This window comes from Seriola lalandi, unplaced genomic scaffold (assembly GCF_002814215.2).
Source record: "Seriola lalandi dorsalis isolate HSWRI2012SDOR001 ecotype SW California unplaced genomic scaffold, Sedor1 jcf7180002054470, whole genome shotgun sequence".
NCBI classification, from domain to species: Eukaryota; Metazoa; Chordata; class Actinopteri; order Carangiformes; family Carangidae; genus Seriola; species Seriola lalandi.
Window position 1 is genome coordinate 646,381 of NW_019525023.1, and position 16,306 is coordinate 662,686.

At 41.8% G+C, this 16,306-nt stretch overlaps 2 protein-coding genes across 2 annotated transcripts in view; both read left to right on the forward strand.

The window, feature by feature from the left end:
* The first annotated feature begins 58 nt into the window (after positions 1–58).
* On the forward strand, positions 59–13,187 carry tarbp1 (TAR (HIV-1) RNA binding protein 1). Its single transcript, XM_023411812.2, has 29 exons — positions 59–1,078; positions 1,163–1,260; positions 1,351–1,420; positions 1,794–1,948; positions 2,085–2,137; positions 2,248–2,345; positions 2,423–2,558; positions 2,649–2,745; positions 3,682–3,771; positions 3,890–4,037; positions 4,138–4,404; positions 5,263–5,360; positions 5,452–5,610; positions 5,711–5,940; positions 6,098–6,332; positions 6,496–6,684; positions 6,801–7,000; positions 7,081–7,152; positions 7,286–7,406; positions 7,570–7,680; positions 7,782–7,931; positions 8,026–8,112; positions 8,205–8,401; positions 8,503–8,584; positions 8,698–8,869; positions 8,971–9,156; positions 9,786–9,910; positions 10,662–10,798; positions 12,399–13,187. The coding sequence occupies exons 1-29, from the start codon at positions 142–144 to the stop codon at positions 12,550–12,552; spliced, it is 4,854 nt and encodes a 1,617-aa protein (XP_023267580.1). The 5' UTR covers positions 59–141; the 3' UTR covers positions 12,553–13,187.
* Positions 13,188–13,421: 234 nt separating this feature from the next.
* LOC111658970 (5-hydroxytryptamine receptor 1D) overlaps positions 13,422–16,306 on the forward strand; it is an 8,272-nt gene continuing 5,387 nt past the window's right edge. Inside the window, exon 1 of the mRNA XM_087175428.1 lies at positions 13,422–13,584. Within this exon, the coding sequence (XP_087031554.1) occupies positions 13,422–13,584 (163 nt within the window). The remainder of the gene's footprint in view (positions 13,585–16,306) is intronic.

Sequence of the window (16,306 nt, forward strand, 5' to 3'; positions counted from 1 at the left end):
CACCTCTCGCGAGAGTTTGAGATGACGTTTGCGGAAGTTTACATTCCGTTTGGTAAAACGTGTGGCTCATGGCAGTCGTGAGAGAAGCCGGTTGTGGGGTATCTTCAGCTCGCTTGTTCTGGGCCGTGTAGCACTTCTACAATGTATTCTGTTTTAATGACGGCGGTCTTGTCCAGCTCTCCTGACTATGACCGTCTGTTTGAGGCTCTGTCCTGGCCGAGTGAGTCGTGGCCGGGAACGGAGCGGGTGGAAGCGCTGACAGCTCTCATTGAAGGGCTCGGACCACTTTTGGCAGACTCGGACACGACTGCATTTACAGTTGCGAAAAGACGACGTATTCAAGAAAAAATTGAGTCGGTTATTTGGACGCAGTGTCTGCCTCTCTTCTCCAGAATATCGGCTGAAGCCGGTGACGACGTGCGGTGCAGGGAGAGTACAGCCGCTGCCTGCCGGCTTCTGAGCGTCTGTGTCCCATTGTGTGAAGAAGCTGTGCCAGGGCGGGTGGCTCTGTCCATCCTGCCGTCGCTCCAGCTGTCGGATGAGGAGCTGCCCGGTCCGGGACGCCTCAGTGTGGAGGTTGCAAGTGAAGTCCTGGCTTCTCTCATACCTTCTCTGTCAGCGGATGAACAGCTCACTCTCAGCACCTTGTCATCTGCCTTGTCCTGCATCAAAACACTCCCTGATGCATTGGTCTCCAAAATCACAGTCAGGCTTCTCTTGACTCTGTTGAACTGCTGCAGCGGTGTGAAGTTAAAAAACATCCTCAAGTTGATCCACGATGATCTGTGCAGCTGGCACTGCACTGAGCGCACACCAGTGGTTACAGAGCGGGTACTGCTATGTTTGACCGCCATGTCAGACCACCTGCTGAAACCTGCTGACATCTTTCCCTCTTGCACCTCCTCCTCCTCCTGTGAGCCCGACCCTCGTCTGTCCCTCCAGTTCTGGAGGATGGTCCAGGATGGACTGACACACCGAGACAGCGTGTCACGTAAGAGGGCGCTGTACCTGCTGAAAAGGTGTGTGGCCCTGTCAGAGGAGGAGCAGGTGGACTGCCCTCTCTCTCCATCAGATGAAGGTAAATTGCTCAGACTCTATACCAACTTTAAGTTCACTGATGCTGTATAGTTTGTTGTCTTTACTGTTCTTGAAATTGTTGCAGGTGAGACCTTGTTCAAATGGGCCCCCAACAGGAGCAAATTGCTTAGAGAGTTCTGGGAGGATTATGCGCTGGTAATGGAGACCCTGGAGGAAAACCAGGTAGAACATTGGTTGGATCACCGCAACCAATTCAGCAGAGGGCATCATGGTGCAGCTTTGTGATATTGCTTTTGTCTTCTTTTTCTGCAGATTCATGTTGTCCGGCCAGTTCTAAACAGAATAGACACGCTGATCCAAACTACAGTAAATGATAGTCAAGGTAACATTAGAAGTGGGCAAAGTATGGAGTTACTTTTGTATGTTTTCTATGAATGTTTGGATGTGTGGAAGTCTTCTCTACCTCTTTTGAGAAAAATATTTTTTTATTTCAGACATTTCTGGCTTTGTTTTGGTGTAGGTTGGATAATAATCATATATATATATATATATATATATATATATATATATATATATAAAAATTAACTTTTCATCAGCTATTGACCCTTTCATCTACACACTTGCATCTCTTCATTTATAAGGAGAGTTGTCCATTAAATAAAAAAATGATTTAAACCAAACAAGTAACTGGCAAAAAGTACACAAGTTAAATTAAGTCATCCAAAACAGTCATTCTCTCTCTGTCTGTATTGTAGCTTCAGGCGAAGGCCTCCTCCACCCCTCCTGGCTGCTTTGTGTGTACCAGAGGATGTTCCACAGTGAGAATAAATCCTTAATGAGAGAGGGAGTGTGTCATCTGCTCGAGCTACAGGTCCTCCAGCAGCCAGCTTTTGCTTTGGCCTTTTCTCAGGTAAAGGCACAGACACAGTTTATCCAGTGTGATTTTAGGCTTGTTCATTTGGTTTCCCTGAAATCATTCAAAGTTAAAGTAGTTGTTGTTGCATTAAAGTTTTCTCTTCTTCTCTTCTTTTGCTTCTCTTGCTCAGTTTATCGTTGGCCCTTTCATGGACGTTCTGTCTGAAACTTCACTCTTCCACAGGTGAGATTTAAAATAACACAGGAATGAATAAAAAAACTACAGGGAATACTATGTTGTGTTATGTGTTTTTTGCACTAGCCTTCATTAATCCACCTTCTATCCACATGTAGATCAATTGGGCAGAGTGTAGGAGATTGTCCTGAGCTGGGGGCTAAACTCCAGGTCTTCATGACCACCTTCTTCAGTAGCCTACCATCAGAGCATAGAGGTATAGGAAATACAAGTTAACAAAGCTCTCACGGCTTACAAGCCTGTCTTTCTCTGACTATATTGTTTGCTTTGTAGCTCATGTGTTGCTGCAGCTGATTCAGCAGCTGGGCTCTAAGCACTGGTGTGCAGTACCCCTCCTCTTCCTATCCCAGGCACTATCCAAACTCCCCCCAAGTCCACTGCTGGGGATCAGCGGGCTCACTGCTCTAAGGTACCTCTTCATGCTTACAGTGAGACAGACGGCGTCATAGCAGGTAATGCTTGATACGGGAGCTCATTTTGTCTGTGGTGTGTTTTACAGGGAGGTGCTGCGCTGCACCATGATCACACATCAAGTTTTGTTACGAGGAGCTGCCCAGTGCTTCCTGCTGAATAGTGCCCTCTGTCTCGCAGAAGTGGTAAGACACAAATAGTGTACTTAAAGCTAAAACAACTGGAACACTTTTTATTATTACAATTTTTTTTTTTTTTCTCCACATTTTTTTCATTGAATTATGAACGAATGGAAAGAGTGCACACTTGTAGAGTGAACATTGGGTGTGTCAGTTAAGCACTGAATTACCAAAATACAAACTGATTTCTCTAACATAATGTACACAGATTTGTACCATGTACAACACATGCTAACTTTACAGAGTGTGTCCTTATTAAAGTAGCACAACATGCAACTTTGTGCCCGTCATCCCTCACCAGCCCCGGCCTCCTGTACAACCCACAATTCCTTATATGAAAAGCTACTGCACCCCTGGAGTACTACAGAGAGGTGCTGGAAGTTGAGTTTTGCATTTGGAAAAGAAAGACAGATGAAATAGTTCAGAAATGGATAAAAAAGAGAGGAAATAAATCTTTAGTTTGACTCAAGATTCTGGAAGTATTCTATGAAAAGTCCACACACCTTTTAGAAACTTTTTGCTTGAGTTATAAACTGAATATGATCTTTTCAAGGCTCAGACAGGACATAATGTCCCTGAGCCATTGAGCATGGGTGGGCGGGGCAGCATCCCTCCAGTATTTTCCCAGGCTAGGACATGTCCAGAACTTGTGGATAATGGAGGCTTCACCACTTTTACATTTGTCGCAACCAGGATTCACATCTGGCTAAAAGAGGATCAGCGGCGGTTACACATTAGCCTCCACAGTGGTATAAACACTCAATAACACCACAAACTACTGCATCAAAGATAGATAACAATTTAAATTAATACCTCTGACAGTCTCAACAAAAAACAAACGCTGAACTTACTCAAGGGGCTGTAGTACTGCATTGTAAAATATTTCTATTATTTTGTCCAACCCCTGTACTTAACTTGTAATAGTGAATTGTCTTCTCTCAGAGTACGGTGACCCTTGATGAGCTCTTTAGTTTCCTGATGCATTTCCGTGCAGACGAGTCACTGTGCAGAGGGACGCAGATCTGGAATCAGGTACAGTGCATCAAACATATATGAAGGAACCCACAACCTAACACGTGTTAAAAAGGCACATTAGAGAAGTTCTATGGTTGACTCATTGCTGCTCTACATGTCTGTGACACCGCTGCAGTTGTGTGCCTGGCTATCAGACAATGAAGGCGGTTTCAAGGCCAGGATTACGGATGGTGATTCCACTGGTGCTGCCACAAAGAAAGAAACTGTAAGAGGCTATGTCCAAGCTGAGATACAGGCCTATCTCCAAGTTCCAGCCAGCACAGGTAGGTGTGAAGTGAGGCAGTTATAGATAAAGTGAATAATGATTATTCTGGGATTTTTTTTTTTTTACAGCCAGTGTAAGTCAGTTTTCTTGCTCCCCAGGTCAGACTGAGAGGCTACCTGACTCTAAAGAGGCTGATAAGTTGGCCAGAGCTATTCTGCTGTGTGTGGACATGGAGAAAGGTCAACCTGGCACAGTGATCTGTAACACTCTGGAGTCATTACTGTCTCCTCTGCTGGACACCCTGAGCAGAGTCAGCACCAATATTTACTTGCCTGTGCGTAAGAGCGACAAGAGCCTGCAGCTTATGCTCCGACTGCTCCAGCTCGGAGGAACACCAGGTCGTCAGCGTGTCGCAGAGGAGCAAGGTTTGTAATGGTAACATTGACTCATTGTCATAGTTGTCAAGGCCACCCTCAGAAATAGGCAGCAGGTAAAGTAGAGGGATAGGTGCATTCATGCGTTGAACTAATCAGTATACCGCTCCTCCCAACTAGTTTGCCGCTTGGTGTGCTATTGATAAAAACATCATACTTGTAAATATCACCCTCATATCAATTCATTTAGTGGTTATGAGGCTATTTGCAGCGTGGTTAATGACCTCATTTTCTCTCCCTGAACATTTTTCAAAACAAGCAACATTTTTTTTTTTTGTGTGTTGGATTCAAAGTCACCTGGATTTTTGGTGATACTTGAAACCATTGGACAGATATGAGATTTTTTTAAGGACTTTCATGCCAATATTTTGACTGTTGCAAGTGTTTTAAAGTTAAACAGACAAAATATCCCAGTTTTGCACATGTGATATCATTGCTTCAACTTGTGTGAAAGCGTGTGCAGCACTATGTTCTCCAGTGGCGACATCAGTAAGTCACCTTCTCTGGGGATACCGTGATCACAGGTTTGAAACCCCAGACGACCAAACTTCAGCAAAAACTCAATAGCAATTCATGCATATGATACTGAAATGCTCTCGGGCTGCTTAGACCTCAATAATTGGTGCTTGTGGTTATATTTATCTTCATTATTAGAAGAAGTATTTGTAGTAGTAGTAGAAGATTGTCGTGAGAACACCTCTCAGCTCTCTTTCTCAGGGAAGGCCAGGCACTTACATGCACATTGAAGAACTGTACTGCAATTATAAAGCTAACAACACTCTTCACACACTCCTGACCCACTCTGCAGGAGTGTTTGACATTGAAGTCTTCTCGCTCTGCTTTTCTCAGGCGACAGTGTGATGGTTGCCATGGAGAAACACATTTTTAAAGTTGTAGATCCAATCCAGGAGTTTATCTTGAGGCGGCTGTGTGGGGAGCTGCAGGAGGTAAAGTCGAGCAAGCCACCATCACTCCAATTAGCAGAGAGGCCCCAAGTGTCTAGCTCTGATTTTTTATTTTATTTTTATTTTTTTACAGCTATTTGACGTGGAGCGAGCAGAGATGTATCTGGGTGTTCTGAAGCAGCTGGTGGTCATGTACAGTTCTACACCACAGCGCCTTAGTAAAATTCAGCAGAATGATTTCCCTAAACTCATCAAGCACAGCGTCAGGGTCCTGCAAGAACCAAGCCAGCAGGTACAAAGCTACAATATTCAACCCCGAGTCATCAGGCAGAAATTTCATAAATCAGTTTTGCTCCTTGATTATTCAACGCTGATTGTTTTTCCATTTCTAGGTCCCCTCTGTGGCAAACCAGGTGTCCAGAGCAGTTGCCATGGCATCCCTGGCCTCGGTTTGTAGTCTTCTGGAGCAGGAAGTGATTGACATGCGATCAGAGACACTTTCTGCTCTGAAAGAACTGAATGACTACCTCTACAGTTCTTTGTCATCTTCCTCACAAAGTCAATTACATCTAGGAAACTTCAATAAACGCCTGCTGAAACCACAGACAGGAGACTGTTCAAGGTTGGTGGAGGCCTTTTATTACAGTCTTTACAGACAGATAAGTCATAAGATGTGTCAATTTAGGAGACTTTGACTGGAAAATAATATTCACAATAAAAATATCTCTTAACTGCCAGGGTGGGTTATTTAGGGATAAGCATTTTTCTTCTTTTGGTAGTGATCTAGCAGTGCAGGGTCCTCTGCTGCAGGACTGGGGACGTATTGCTGCCAACTACATGCGGGACCAGTGGATTAGTCTGAGCTTCCTGATTAAAGCTGTTGGGATTCCTGAGATTTGCAGAGCACCAGACACTCTCAAGGCTGCTCTGAGCTGCAGCGTGGAGGCCCTGGCACTGCTGCCCAGTGACCTGGTGCTGCCTGTGCTCACCTTTATGGAGACAGCGCTGCCACAAGTGAGTCAGTCATTTTAGGTAGAATTAAAGCAATTGAAATGAGGTGTTTAGACGTAACAAGGAGTTTTTTATAATAAGAAGAATCTTTTTCTTTTTTTCTTTTTCTTTTTCTTTTTACAAAAACTAAGTTAATATCTGATAAACTGTGATGTTTTCATCCCAGTTACTACTTGATGAGGAGGCGCTCTGTGTGGAGGCTGTGACTCTGAGCTGGGATCTGGTGCAGGGACTGAGCACTAATGCACATGACTTCTGGCCGGCCCTGAAAGGATTCATCTCCATGGCCTTCCACCGTAAACTGCTCGAGCTGACACACTCTCGGGCTCTGACGCTTATGGCCACCTTGAAGCAGGTGATGAAAATCAGGCTGGTTGACCTAGACGTGGAAAGTAATGAGTGTGGTGATTTCAACATATACCTTCTGTAATATGTATACAAACGTTGCGTGGTGTTGTGTGATTAATTTAGATTGCCTCGGAGCTGATTGAGCTGTCTCAGTCAAAAAGTGGAGTGTTCGGAGTTCTGCTTCAGCACTGCTGTCAGACATGGCTGCCCACAGGCCGAGGCTGCGGCGACCAGGCTGACACCGTGTTTTCTAGTGTTTTCAGCTACATCAGCATACTCACTGAGGCTTGTGTCTATGGACCGGTGTTCAGAAGGGACCAACGGTAACTCTACATAACAGCATTTTCCTGATTCGTCGCTTATCAGGGCTGTTTTCTAACTGTTTTATCTTCCTCTTTCAAAGGCTCACCCAGGATGTCCAAACGTACTTGGAGCAGCTCGGTGAGGAGTGTGCTGGTAATGGTGTTGTTACAAGGTGAGCTGCTGTCCTCTTTGTTTCCATTTGTGACAACGCTCTCATTTATAGCTGTGATTTAAAAGGCGACCACTAGATGTCTCTCCTGCTGTGCGGATGTTTTCACAGTTGAACTACTGCTTTTCTTTTCCAGCGATGACAGGGACGAGCAGTTGCCCCGCACATGTGTCCTGGCTTTCCTCAGCCGCTTGGATCCCTCTAATCTACAACATGAAAGAGTGATAGAAGAACTAGTTATAGCTTTGTTGAAAAAGGTAGGTTATAGATTAGTCTGGGCGGTTTATACAGTTGCATGAGCTACATTTATCTTGAGTGCAACTGGGTGAGATAATGCATTTTTTTTTTTAGTTTAGCATCAGTTGCAGCTAATTAAACAACACATAAAACCATTTTCCATCTCCCACTCCATCCCTCCAGGATAATGACATATCAAAGTCAAAAGTGCGTTACTATAGCAACTCCCTGCAACATCGTGTCAAAAACCGAGTATGGCAAACACTGCTGCTGCTGCTGCCCAAACTCAGAGAGGTAATTACACTCACACTAAGAATCACACAGGAAATAACCATTCAGAAAATAACTGTGTGTGGTGTGTGTGTATGTGTGTGTGTGTGTGCGTCTGCGCGCAGGAGTTTGTCGCCACTTTACTGAACCGTGTGTTTGAAGCTGGATTCTGCAGTAACCAGGCCTCAGTCAAGTACCTGATCGAATGGATGATGATTCTGATCCTCATTCACTATCCACAACACTTGGACAGCTTTTGGACCTGCTTCAGCATGGTGTGTTCCCACTCTGGACACGCACTCACAAGAAAATACTGTATAATGAGTGAAACAGTGAAATTACAGACCAATTTATGTGTTTTCTGTGCAGGATCACGAAAAGACCAAGACGAGTGTCTGCACCTTCCTGTCAGTCCTGGTGCATTTGAATGTCATCATGCCTAATCTTAAGGATAAGGTAAAACCTTTGCATTTGCCACTTAAACCAGTCACCATTATTCTCACATCACTTCTCAATATGAACGAGACCTCTCTCCCTCTGTGTTTAAGGCAGCGCAGTTGCGTAAAGCGCTGGACATCATCCTGCAGTGGTGTTTCAACCATAACTTCAGCGTGCGCCTCTATGCCTTACTGGCCTTGAAAAGGGTGTGGGGCTTGGCAGAAGAGGAAGGGGCCGATGGTTTGGGAGGGCTGTCGACTGTGATCAAGGCCTGTTTGAACCAGGCTGAGGCCATGCAGAGCACTGGGTGAGCACATGCTACATCTAATAGTTAGGTAGTAAATAGTAATAGTAAAAAAAAGCGTATATTAGCATGCCAATGTATTTATCTTCTGTCTCACCCTCTAGAAATGCCAACAAAAACTGGATAAGGATTCAAGAGCACTTCTTCTTTGGTGCCTTTCATCCTATCAGAGATTACAGTGTTGAGGTGTGCTGGTATATTTTAGTGTATTTAAATCTGGAAACTGAGTAGAGCTTCTAAGATAACACAATGCACAGTAACATTTTTGTTTTTCTTTTTTATTTATTTTGCTCTCCTAGACCATATTCTACACCTTTCCCAGTCTGTCAGATTTGGCTGATGATGAGTGGATTCCACCATGGAAATTTGAGAAACTGTCGCGCTTCTCTGAAAGTCCCTCTTTTCCTTTAAAAAATCCCGCTCCTGACCTGAGCCAGCTCCAGCCTGGAGACTGGATCCAGCAAGACAAAGGTACGGTAGCACCAATCACAAGCAGTAGAAGTACTTGATACGGTACATCATACAATAGTACCTCATCTGTGATTGAGCTATCATGGTGTTGTATCACACAGGTGAGCAGGATAAGGAGGAGCGCTGGGCCGAGGTGCAGAAGAAGATCACTCCCTGGAGGTTGGGGATCCAGGAGCAGGAGCCTGAACTTCAGCTGGTTCCACCACAAAGGGCCGCTCGACTGGGAAAACTGCACGGCGCCCTGATGGTGGTAGCATCACTTATAGACAAACCAACCAATTTAGGAGGTGAGGAGCAGCATACAAAATGACCTTACTACACATTTCTGTCGTACATTTCGTGAGGACATAGAGCTAAAACATCTCTTTCACTTGTGTAATATTGTGAAGAACTGACATTACAGGCTTTTTGTTTGGTTTCATAATGATAGTCTGGCCAGAGAGGTCTAATGCAGCTGCCACTAAAACCAAATCACTTGAGCCCTGTTATCAGAGTTTAGACAGAGAATGTCCAGCTTTCATCACAGACACTATTTTATGTTCCCTGCATGCGTCCTCCAGTGCTGTTGTATTGGATGATAAGGGGCTGAATCGATTCAAATTTGTTTATAGAGGAAAAGACCCATTTTCAAAACCAATATTGATACTGGATGATGTAAGCAAGAACATTAGCTAGGTCGTTCTGTAAATGTTTTACTTTACTTCACCCACTCAATGGTCATTGATGGTGTAGCTTTTTATATCTGTCTGTGCCCATGATGATAGACTAGTAGCCATTTTATGCCGAGTCATCTTAAGGCCTGAGAAACCAGAATAATCACTTTATAAAAACCTTGCTGTGGAGCATTAATTCACACATCAAATTTAGATAGATGACACTTGTAGGCTCTCTCCTCATTTGTTTGTCGTCGTTCTAGGTTTGTGCAGGACTTGTGAGATATTTGGTGCCAGTGCTCTGGTTCTGGACAGCCTGCGCCACGTCGGGGACAAACACTTTCAGTCCCTGAGCGTCTCATCTGAGCTATGGCTTCCTCTGTTAGAGGTAAATTACATAAAATGATGTCACGCTCCTTCCCACTGATCATGATGTCTAGTCTGTCTCTATAACGGCTTTTCCCAGTGGGCTACTGATCTGAGAAATGTGTGATTTGACCTCATTAGCTCAGGGTTGAAATGATCTCAGTCAAGGTCAACATCAAGAGCAAGAAGCAATCAGAACAGGTGGATGCCAGGGCAGCAGTAAGCGGTAGTTTTCCTAATGGCTTTCTGTTCAGCTGTGACCAAAAATGTGATCAAGAGATCTGTAAATATCTTTCTCGCAATTAAAAGGAAATTATTTTTCTACTTGTTATGGTTTTAATAACTAAATGCACTTACTCTCCAGTGTACCTTAGTGGCAGTTTAGAAAACTTCTAGTTCATCAACATATTAAGGCTTAAAGAGGCACATGTTTGGGAGTAGCCTCCCCAGTCTTCAGTCTCATTTAGAAGATGAGTTTTTGCAAAATACTCATTGCACTTAAGCTCCTTCTTTTATCCTCAGGTTTGAGATTTCTGGTTCCAGTAATGTAACTGCTGAACTGGGCTGTAAACCAAAACCTAAGTTTCAAAAATGAATCTAAATCTATTCATTTTTGAATAGATTCATCTACCACCCTGAGGTTCTTTGGTCATGTGTGTGAAAAGGACTTTGGAGACATGATGGACTTACTATCCACCCACCAATGTTTGAATTATTGTTTGAAAAGTTTGTTTACATCATCTCTGAAATCATAACCCGTATCTATCCATCAGGTGAAGCCAGTGGAGCTTGCTGACTTCCTGCAGGTGAAGAAGAGTGAAGGGTACTGTATTGTTGGAGTGGAGCAGACAGCCAACAGTCAGAGTCTCCAGGACTATCAGTTCCCTGAGAAGACCCTGTTACTTCTGGGGTATGACAGAATTAAACACCGTCTCAGTGTTAGTGACACACCAAAAAAGGCTCCAAGTTCTGTTTGTCCACCAATGCAGACTCCTACACACAACCCGTAGTGCATGATGCAGACAAGCCTCTGTTTTCCCATGCCCTTGTGACTCTCACATAGATAAAGGTGTGAGCTGACGGGGCTATTCAAAGTTATCTCACTGGTTTAGTGTGTTGTCCCTTGCGGGACCTGCGCCTCTCCTCTCTGTTGTGTACCTGTCGGGGCATGCTCGGCTGTAATTGGCTCTCCCCGAGGACAAGAGCACAGGAAATAAATTACACAAACCAATACAAGCAGCGCGATGACAGCAGCAGAAAAAAAACCCTTAACCTTCATCTAGTGCGGTTCATGACCCTGTGGCTTCCATCAGTGGTTAACATGACACAAATACAAAACATCTTCTTCAACCATTTGTAGCTCCTCAGAAATGAACATAACTGTAGTTCTGCAATTTCCAACGATGCAATTTAAAAATAAATAAATAAATGTGTCCTGCACCTAGTTGTGCAGCTGGCCTGGCAGAGGGGGAGAGAATAATATTAATCACCTCTGTGTAGGTGTCCTGTTTTGTTTTACCCTGCTCAGTTACAAAGGTGTGAGCAGTGCTGTTACCTCGAACACCCCATGTGTGAGCTGAATCTTGAGGGCTTTTACAGCTGTGCGCACGCAGCATGGCCCCGCTCTAATCTCTCATCAGGTGGCTATTATCTCACCCAGTTGCACTCAAGATAAATGTAGCTCATCAAATCAGGCTTTCTTACTGTGTGGCACCCTCTGTGGAGTCGCTGAATGCCAAACTCATTACCTCTTTATGTTTGCTTTGCATGGCCCAAATTGCCGGAGCTCAGTATATGCTCAGCTGATTACAGTTTGAATTGCTCTTGGACGTGCGCTCATGAATCGTCTATATAAAAAAAAAAAAAAAAAAAGCTTATTCCTCATAATTGACTTGAGAAGATAAAGGACTAACTTGGCAGCACATGGCGAGGACTCTTAAATTAAATCAACAGTATAACATCATTAAGCCAAATGAAAGCTGAAATTAAAAACATCCCGTAGCAAAATGTGTTTGTACTGTATCATACACACACAGTTAGTGTGCAGTCTGCAGATAGTCCGGTGTCATACTCTATATGACATTAGGCAGTCAGTGTTGCCTTATTGCCGACATGCTGCAGTGTAAATCCTGCAGCGGACTATTTTTTTTTTTTTTTTGGGGAGGCTTTTTCCTCCTGACAAGAATAAACGCTAAAGGATAAACACTGAATCTTTTCCAGAGAAGGCATGCTGGTTGAATTTAAAGGAATAGTTGTGGAAAATATTCTTTTTTGCTTTCTTGCTGAGAGTTAGACGAAAAGGTTGATACTACTCTCATGCCTGCGCTCCAGCTTTGTGCTAATAGTGTATTTTCCAAAATGTCAAACTCCCTCTTAAAAATACTGAATATCAGCGCCAAATAACACGGCTATCAGCGGCTTCATTACAAAAATACTGACACCAAATTTAAAAAAAAAACAAAACTTTATCTCATTCTACAGTAATTTTCTTTCTCTTTCTCTTCTTCTAGCAATGAACGAGAAGGCATTCCTGCCAACTTGCTCCAAATGTTGGATGTTTGTGTGGAGATCCCTCAGCAAGGGGTCATCCGCTCCCTCAACGTGCATGTGAGCGCTGCCCTGCTGATTTGGGAGTATACACGGCAACATCTCACCTCTGGTTAAGCTGAAGTCAACTCAAAACACAGCTGAAGAAGGAAACCAGCAGTGCGGCCCTATGGACGTGACATCTGTCCTCCAGATGCTGACAGTGCTTGCTCATATCTGCTAGCAAACGTGAAAAGCGTCTTAAGGGGTGTGTGTTTGAAATAAAATGTCAACTTCAGCTACTGGACATGAAGACGCTGCATACAGTTAATGTCAGGACCTAAAGGATTTTCATGGTTTCTCTGGATAGGGATCTGTCCTTTTGGGTTATAATGTGGTCAGCACTTCATCAGCACTGTCCTTGTGCCTTAATGAGAGTCATGAATAGAGATCAGTTCTGGTCATTACATCTAAATATTCCACTGGGCATGCTGTTTTATTAATGTAGGCTGTCTCTATGTCTCTGTAACAGCAGCATAAATGGAAATTTTCTTCTTGCTTATGTGAGCAGTTGGTTTTTGCCTCAGAGCACCAGGACTGAACTGTACTGTCAATACCCAGCAAACTATTTTACATGACATATTAATGCTGCTTTTGTTAAGATGCACACATTTTTGTGTTCTCACTGTTTTTATTGCAGGTTGTGATTTTAATTTTCTTAAATGCCTTTGGTTTTGACACAGTTGAATAAATAAAACTTTGATATTATCATCTGTTTTATGTCCACGTGTTTTTATTCATTATGGTGAGAAAGGGTTAAAATAAGGTACAGTAGGTGTTCACGCGTCCTCCTTCCTCCCCCCTTGTGAAGAGTGAAGGAGTCTGTTCACCTGGAGACCGGGTGGGGAGCAGATGGAGTAGCTACACTCGATCACGCTCATTTCTTTTTCCGTCAAGTCACGCTTGTACGTGGCTCAACATGTGAGGATAGCAGTTTTGAGAGGGACATGGAAGACCTGGATGGCTCCTGGTTGGACCCCCCGTCGCTTCTACAAGGAGCAGCGGCGGACAACGCCAGCTGGACGGGGCGAGCGGGACTCATGGTGTCGCGGCGGACACAGCTGGTCCTGGAAATCCTAATGGTGCTTATGTGTTTGGGCGCAGTGACAGGTATAATTACTTCTGCTGACCTTTTATCTATTTTCTGCAGCATCCGCAAAACTTTTCCAAATTCTTTCTCTTTTATGGTCAACCCAATGTCTCCCTTTTGTTCCTCTCCTTGTCCCAGCACCCCAATATTATCACAAATGAGATAACATCATAACGAGTTCAGTCTTAATGGTCACACAAATTAGAAAGTCTTTGTAACTATTCGTATTTCAGATCAATTTTCCTGTAATTCGGCATAAAATATTCATATCATAGGAGGGCTTTAGGCTTGTCAGCCAATAATAATTTAATAATGCTTTATAAATCAGTAGCTAATAATCCCCTAATAAGAGCAGTTTCAGGTAGCCAGGTTGTGAAAATCCCAGCCCAAAGAGTATAATCATAAGTAATGAGGACCATGATTCCTGGAGGACAGCTGATGAATTTTTAAAATGTAATTTTTCAGCGCTTTGAGTGGGACCAGAAAAATTCCGTTCATCTCTTCATCATCCTATGGTAATTGCAGAAATACCAGATTTTAATTCCTTAACAAATATATCAATATTTACGTGCATTGTGTCTTGGATAGGCCTATAGGCTACAGACCCTTTGCATGTAGTGAGATCTATTTAACAAAACATGACTTCTCAATTAGGCTAATTAACAATCATGCGAGGGCATACGTTTCGTCTCAATATTGGTAGGGACGCAACAACCCCTCCACCCCTCCAAAACGAAGAGATTGTCTTTTTAATGCCGTCAACCAAACGGTTTATTAACATATAATACCTGAATTTACATTCAGGAATGCCCATACGGAAATGTAATAATGTAAATTTGTTGAATTTACATATATGAAATATGTGTACATATGAAGTATAATCATACGTAACCTATATAAAGTATAGCCTATATATGTAAAAAGTACACAGGAAACCTGTTAGAAATTGGAACAATATCATATCTTGACATATATGTCTAACTAACAGAAATATGTATTTCAGTATGTCTGTTTACATTATAAGACATGTTACATAAAAATGCATATATTCCAAAGCCTGTCAGTATTTCCTATTGTGTTCCTGTTCCTATTATATATGTAAATATAAAAGATAGACATGTATGTTTAAATCATATAGAAACATGGAGAATTTTAATAAGCATGTTGTTTTAATGAAGTTGCATTTTACTATGGATATTTCATATATGTTAAGAACTTATATCTTCATATATCTGGAGAAGGTATATATGTCATCATAATATATCCCCTTATAGGTGACACAAATGGTAACATCACTCTTGATAAAGACACATATATGTCATATATTGTATATATATATACCTTCTCACTGTGGGGCAACGGGTTTCACCACAGTGACAACCCATTTTTTCAAGTGGATGTAGGCAAATTCTAAATCCACAAAGAGAGGTCAACCACCAGGATTTGGTCCAACAATGGTCTCAATGTGGGACAATTGGTCTAACCCATTCGGAATGGAGGTAACCAATTTATTAAAGTGGATTAATGCAAAAAAAGATCAAAGTAAGGCAAAAAAAACCATCATAGTATAATAAGGCATTAAAAAGTTATAGTATAGTAAGGCATAAAAATGTCATTAAAATGTCATAGTATAGTAAGGCATAAAAAAGTAAAAAAACATCATGGTATGGTAAGGCATAAAAAAACGCATAGCATAGTAAGGCATAAAAATGTCAAAATACGTCATAGTATAGTCAGGCATTAAAACGTCATAGTATAGTAAGGCATTAAAACATCCAAAAACATCATAGTATAGTCAGGCATAAAAAAGACAAAAAAGATCATAGTATAGCAAGTCATAAAGAATTCAAAAAACGTCATAGTATCGTAGGGCATAAAAATGTCATAAAAACGTCATAGTATAGTGAGGCATAAAACGTCATAGTATAGTAAGGCATAAAAATGTCATAATATAGTGAGGCATAAAACGTCATAGTATAGTAAGGCATAAAAATGTGATAGTATAGTAAGGTATAAAATGTCATAAAAACATCATAGTATATTAAGGCATAAAAATGTCATAAAAACGTCATAGTATAGTAAGGCATAAAATGTCATAAAAACATCATAGTATAGTAAGGCATTAAAATGTCATAAAAAGGGCATAGTATAGTAAGGCATAAAAATGTCATAAAAACGTCATAGTATAGTAAGGCATAAAAATGTCATAAAAACATCATAGTATAGTAAGGCGTAAAAATGTCATAAAAACGTCATAGTATAGTGAGGCATAAAACGTCATATTATAGTAAGGCATAAAAATGTGATAGTATAGTAAGGTATAAAATGTCATAAAAACATCATAGTATATTAAGGCATAAAAATGTCATAAAACGTCATAGTATAGTAAGGCATAAAATGTCATAAAAACATCATGGTATAGTAAGGCATTAAAATGTCATAAAAACGGCATAGTATAGTAAGGCATAAAAATGTCATAAAAACGTCATAGTATAGTAAGGCGTAGAAATGTCATAAAACGCCATAGTATAGTGAGGCATAAAACGTCATAGTATAGTAAGGCATAAAAATGTCATAATATAGTGAGGCATAAAAGGTCATGAAAACATCATAGTATAGTTAGGCATAAAACGTCATAGTATAGTAAGGCATAAAAATGTCATAAAAATGTCATACTATAGTAAGGCATAAAAATGTCATAAAAACGTCATACTATAGTAAGGCATAAAAATGTCATAAAAA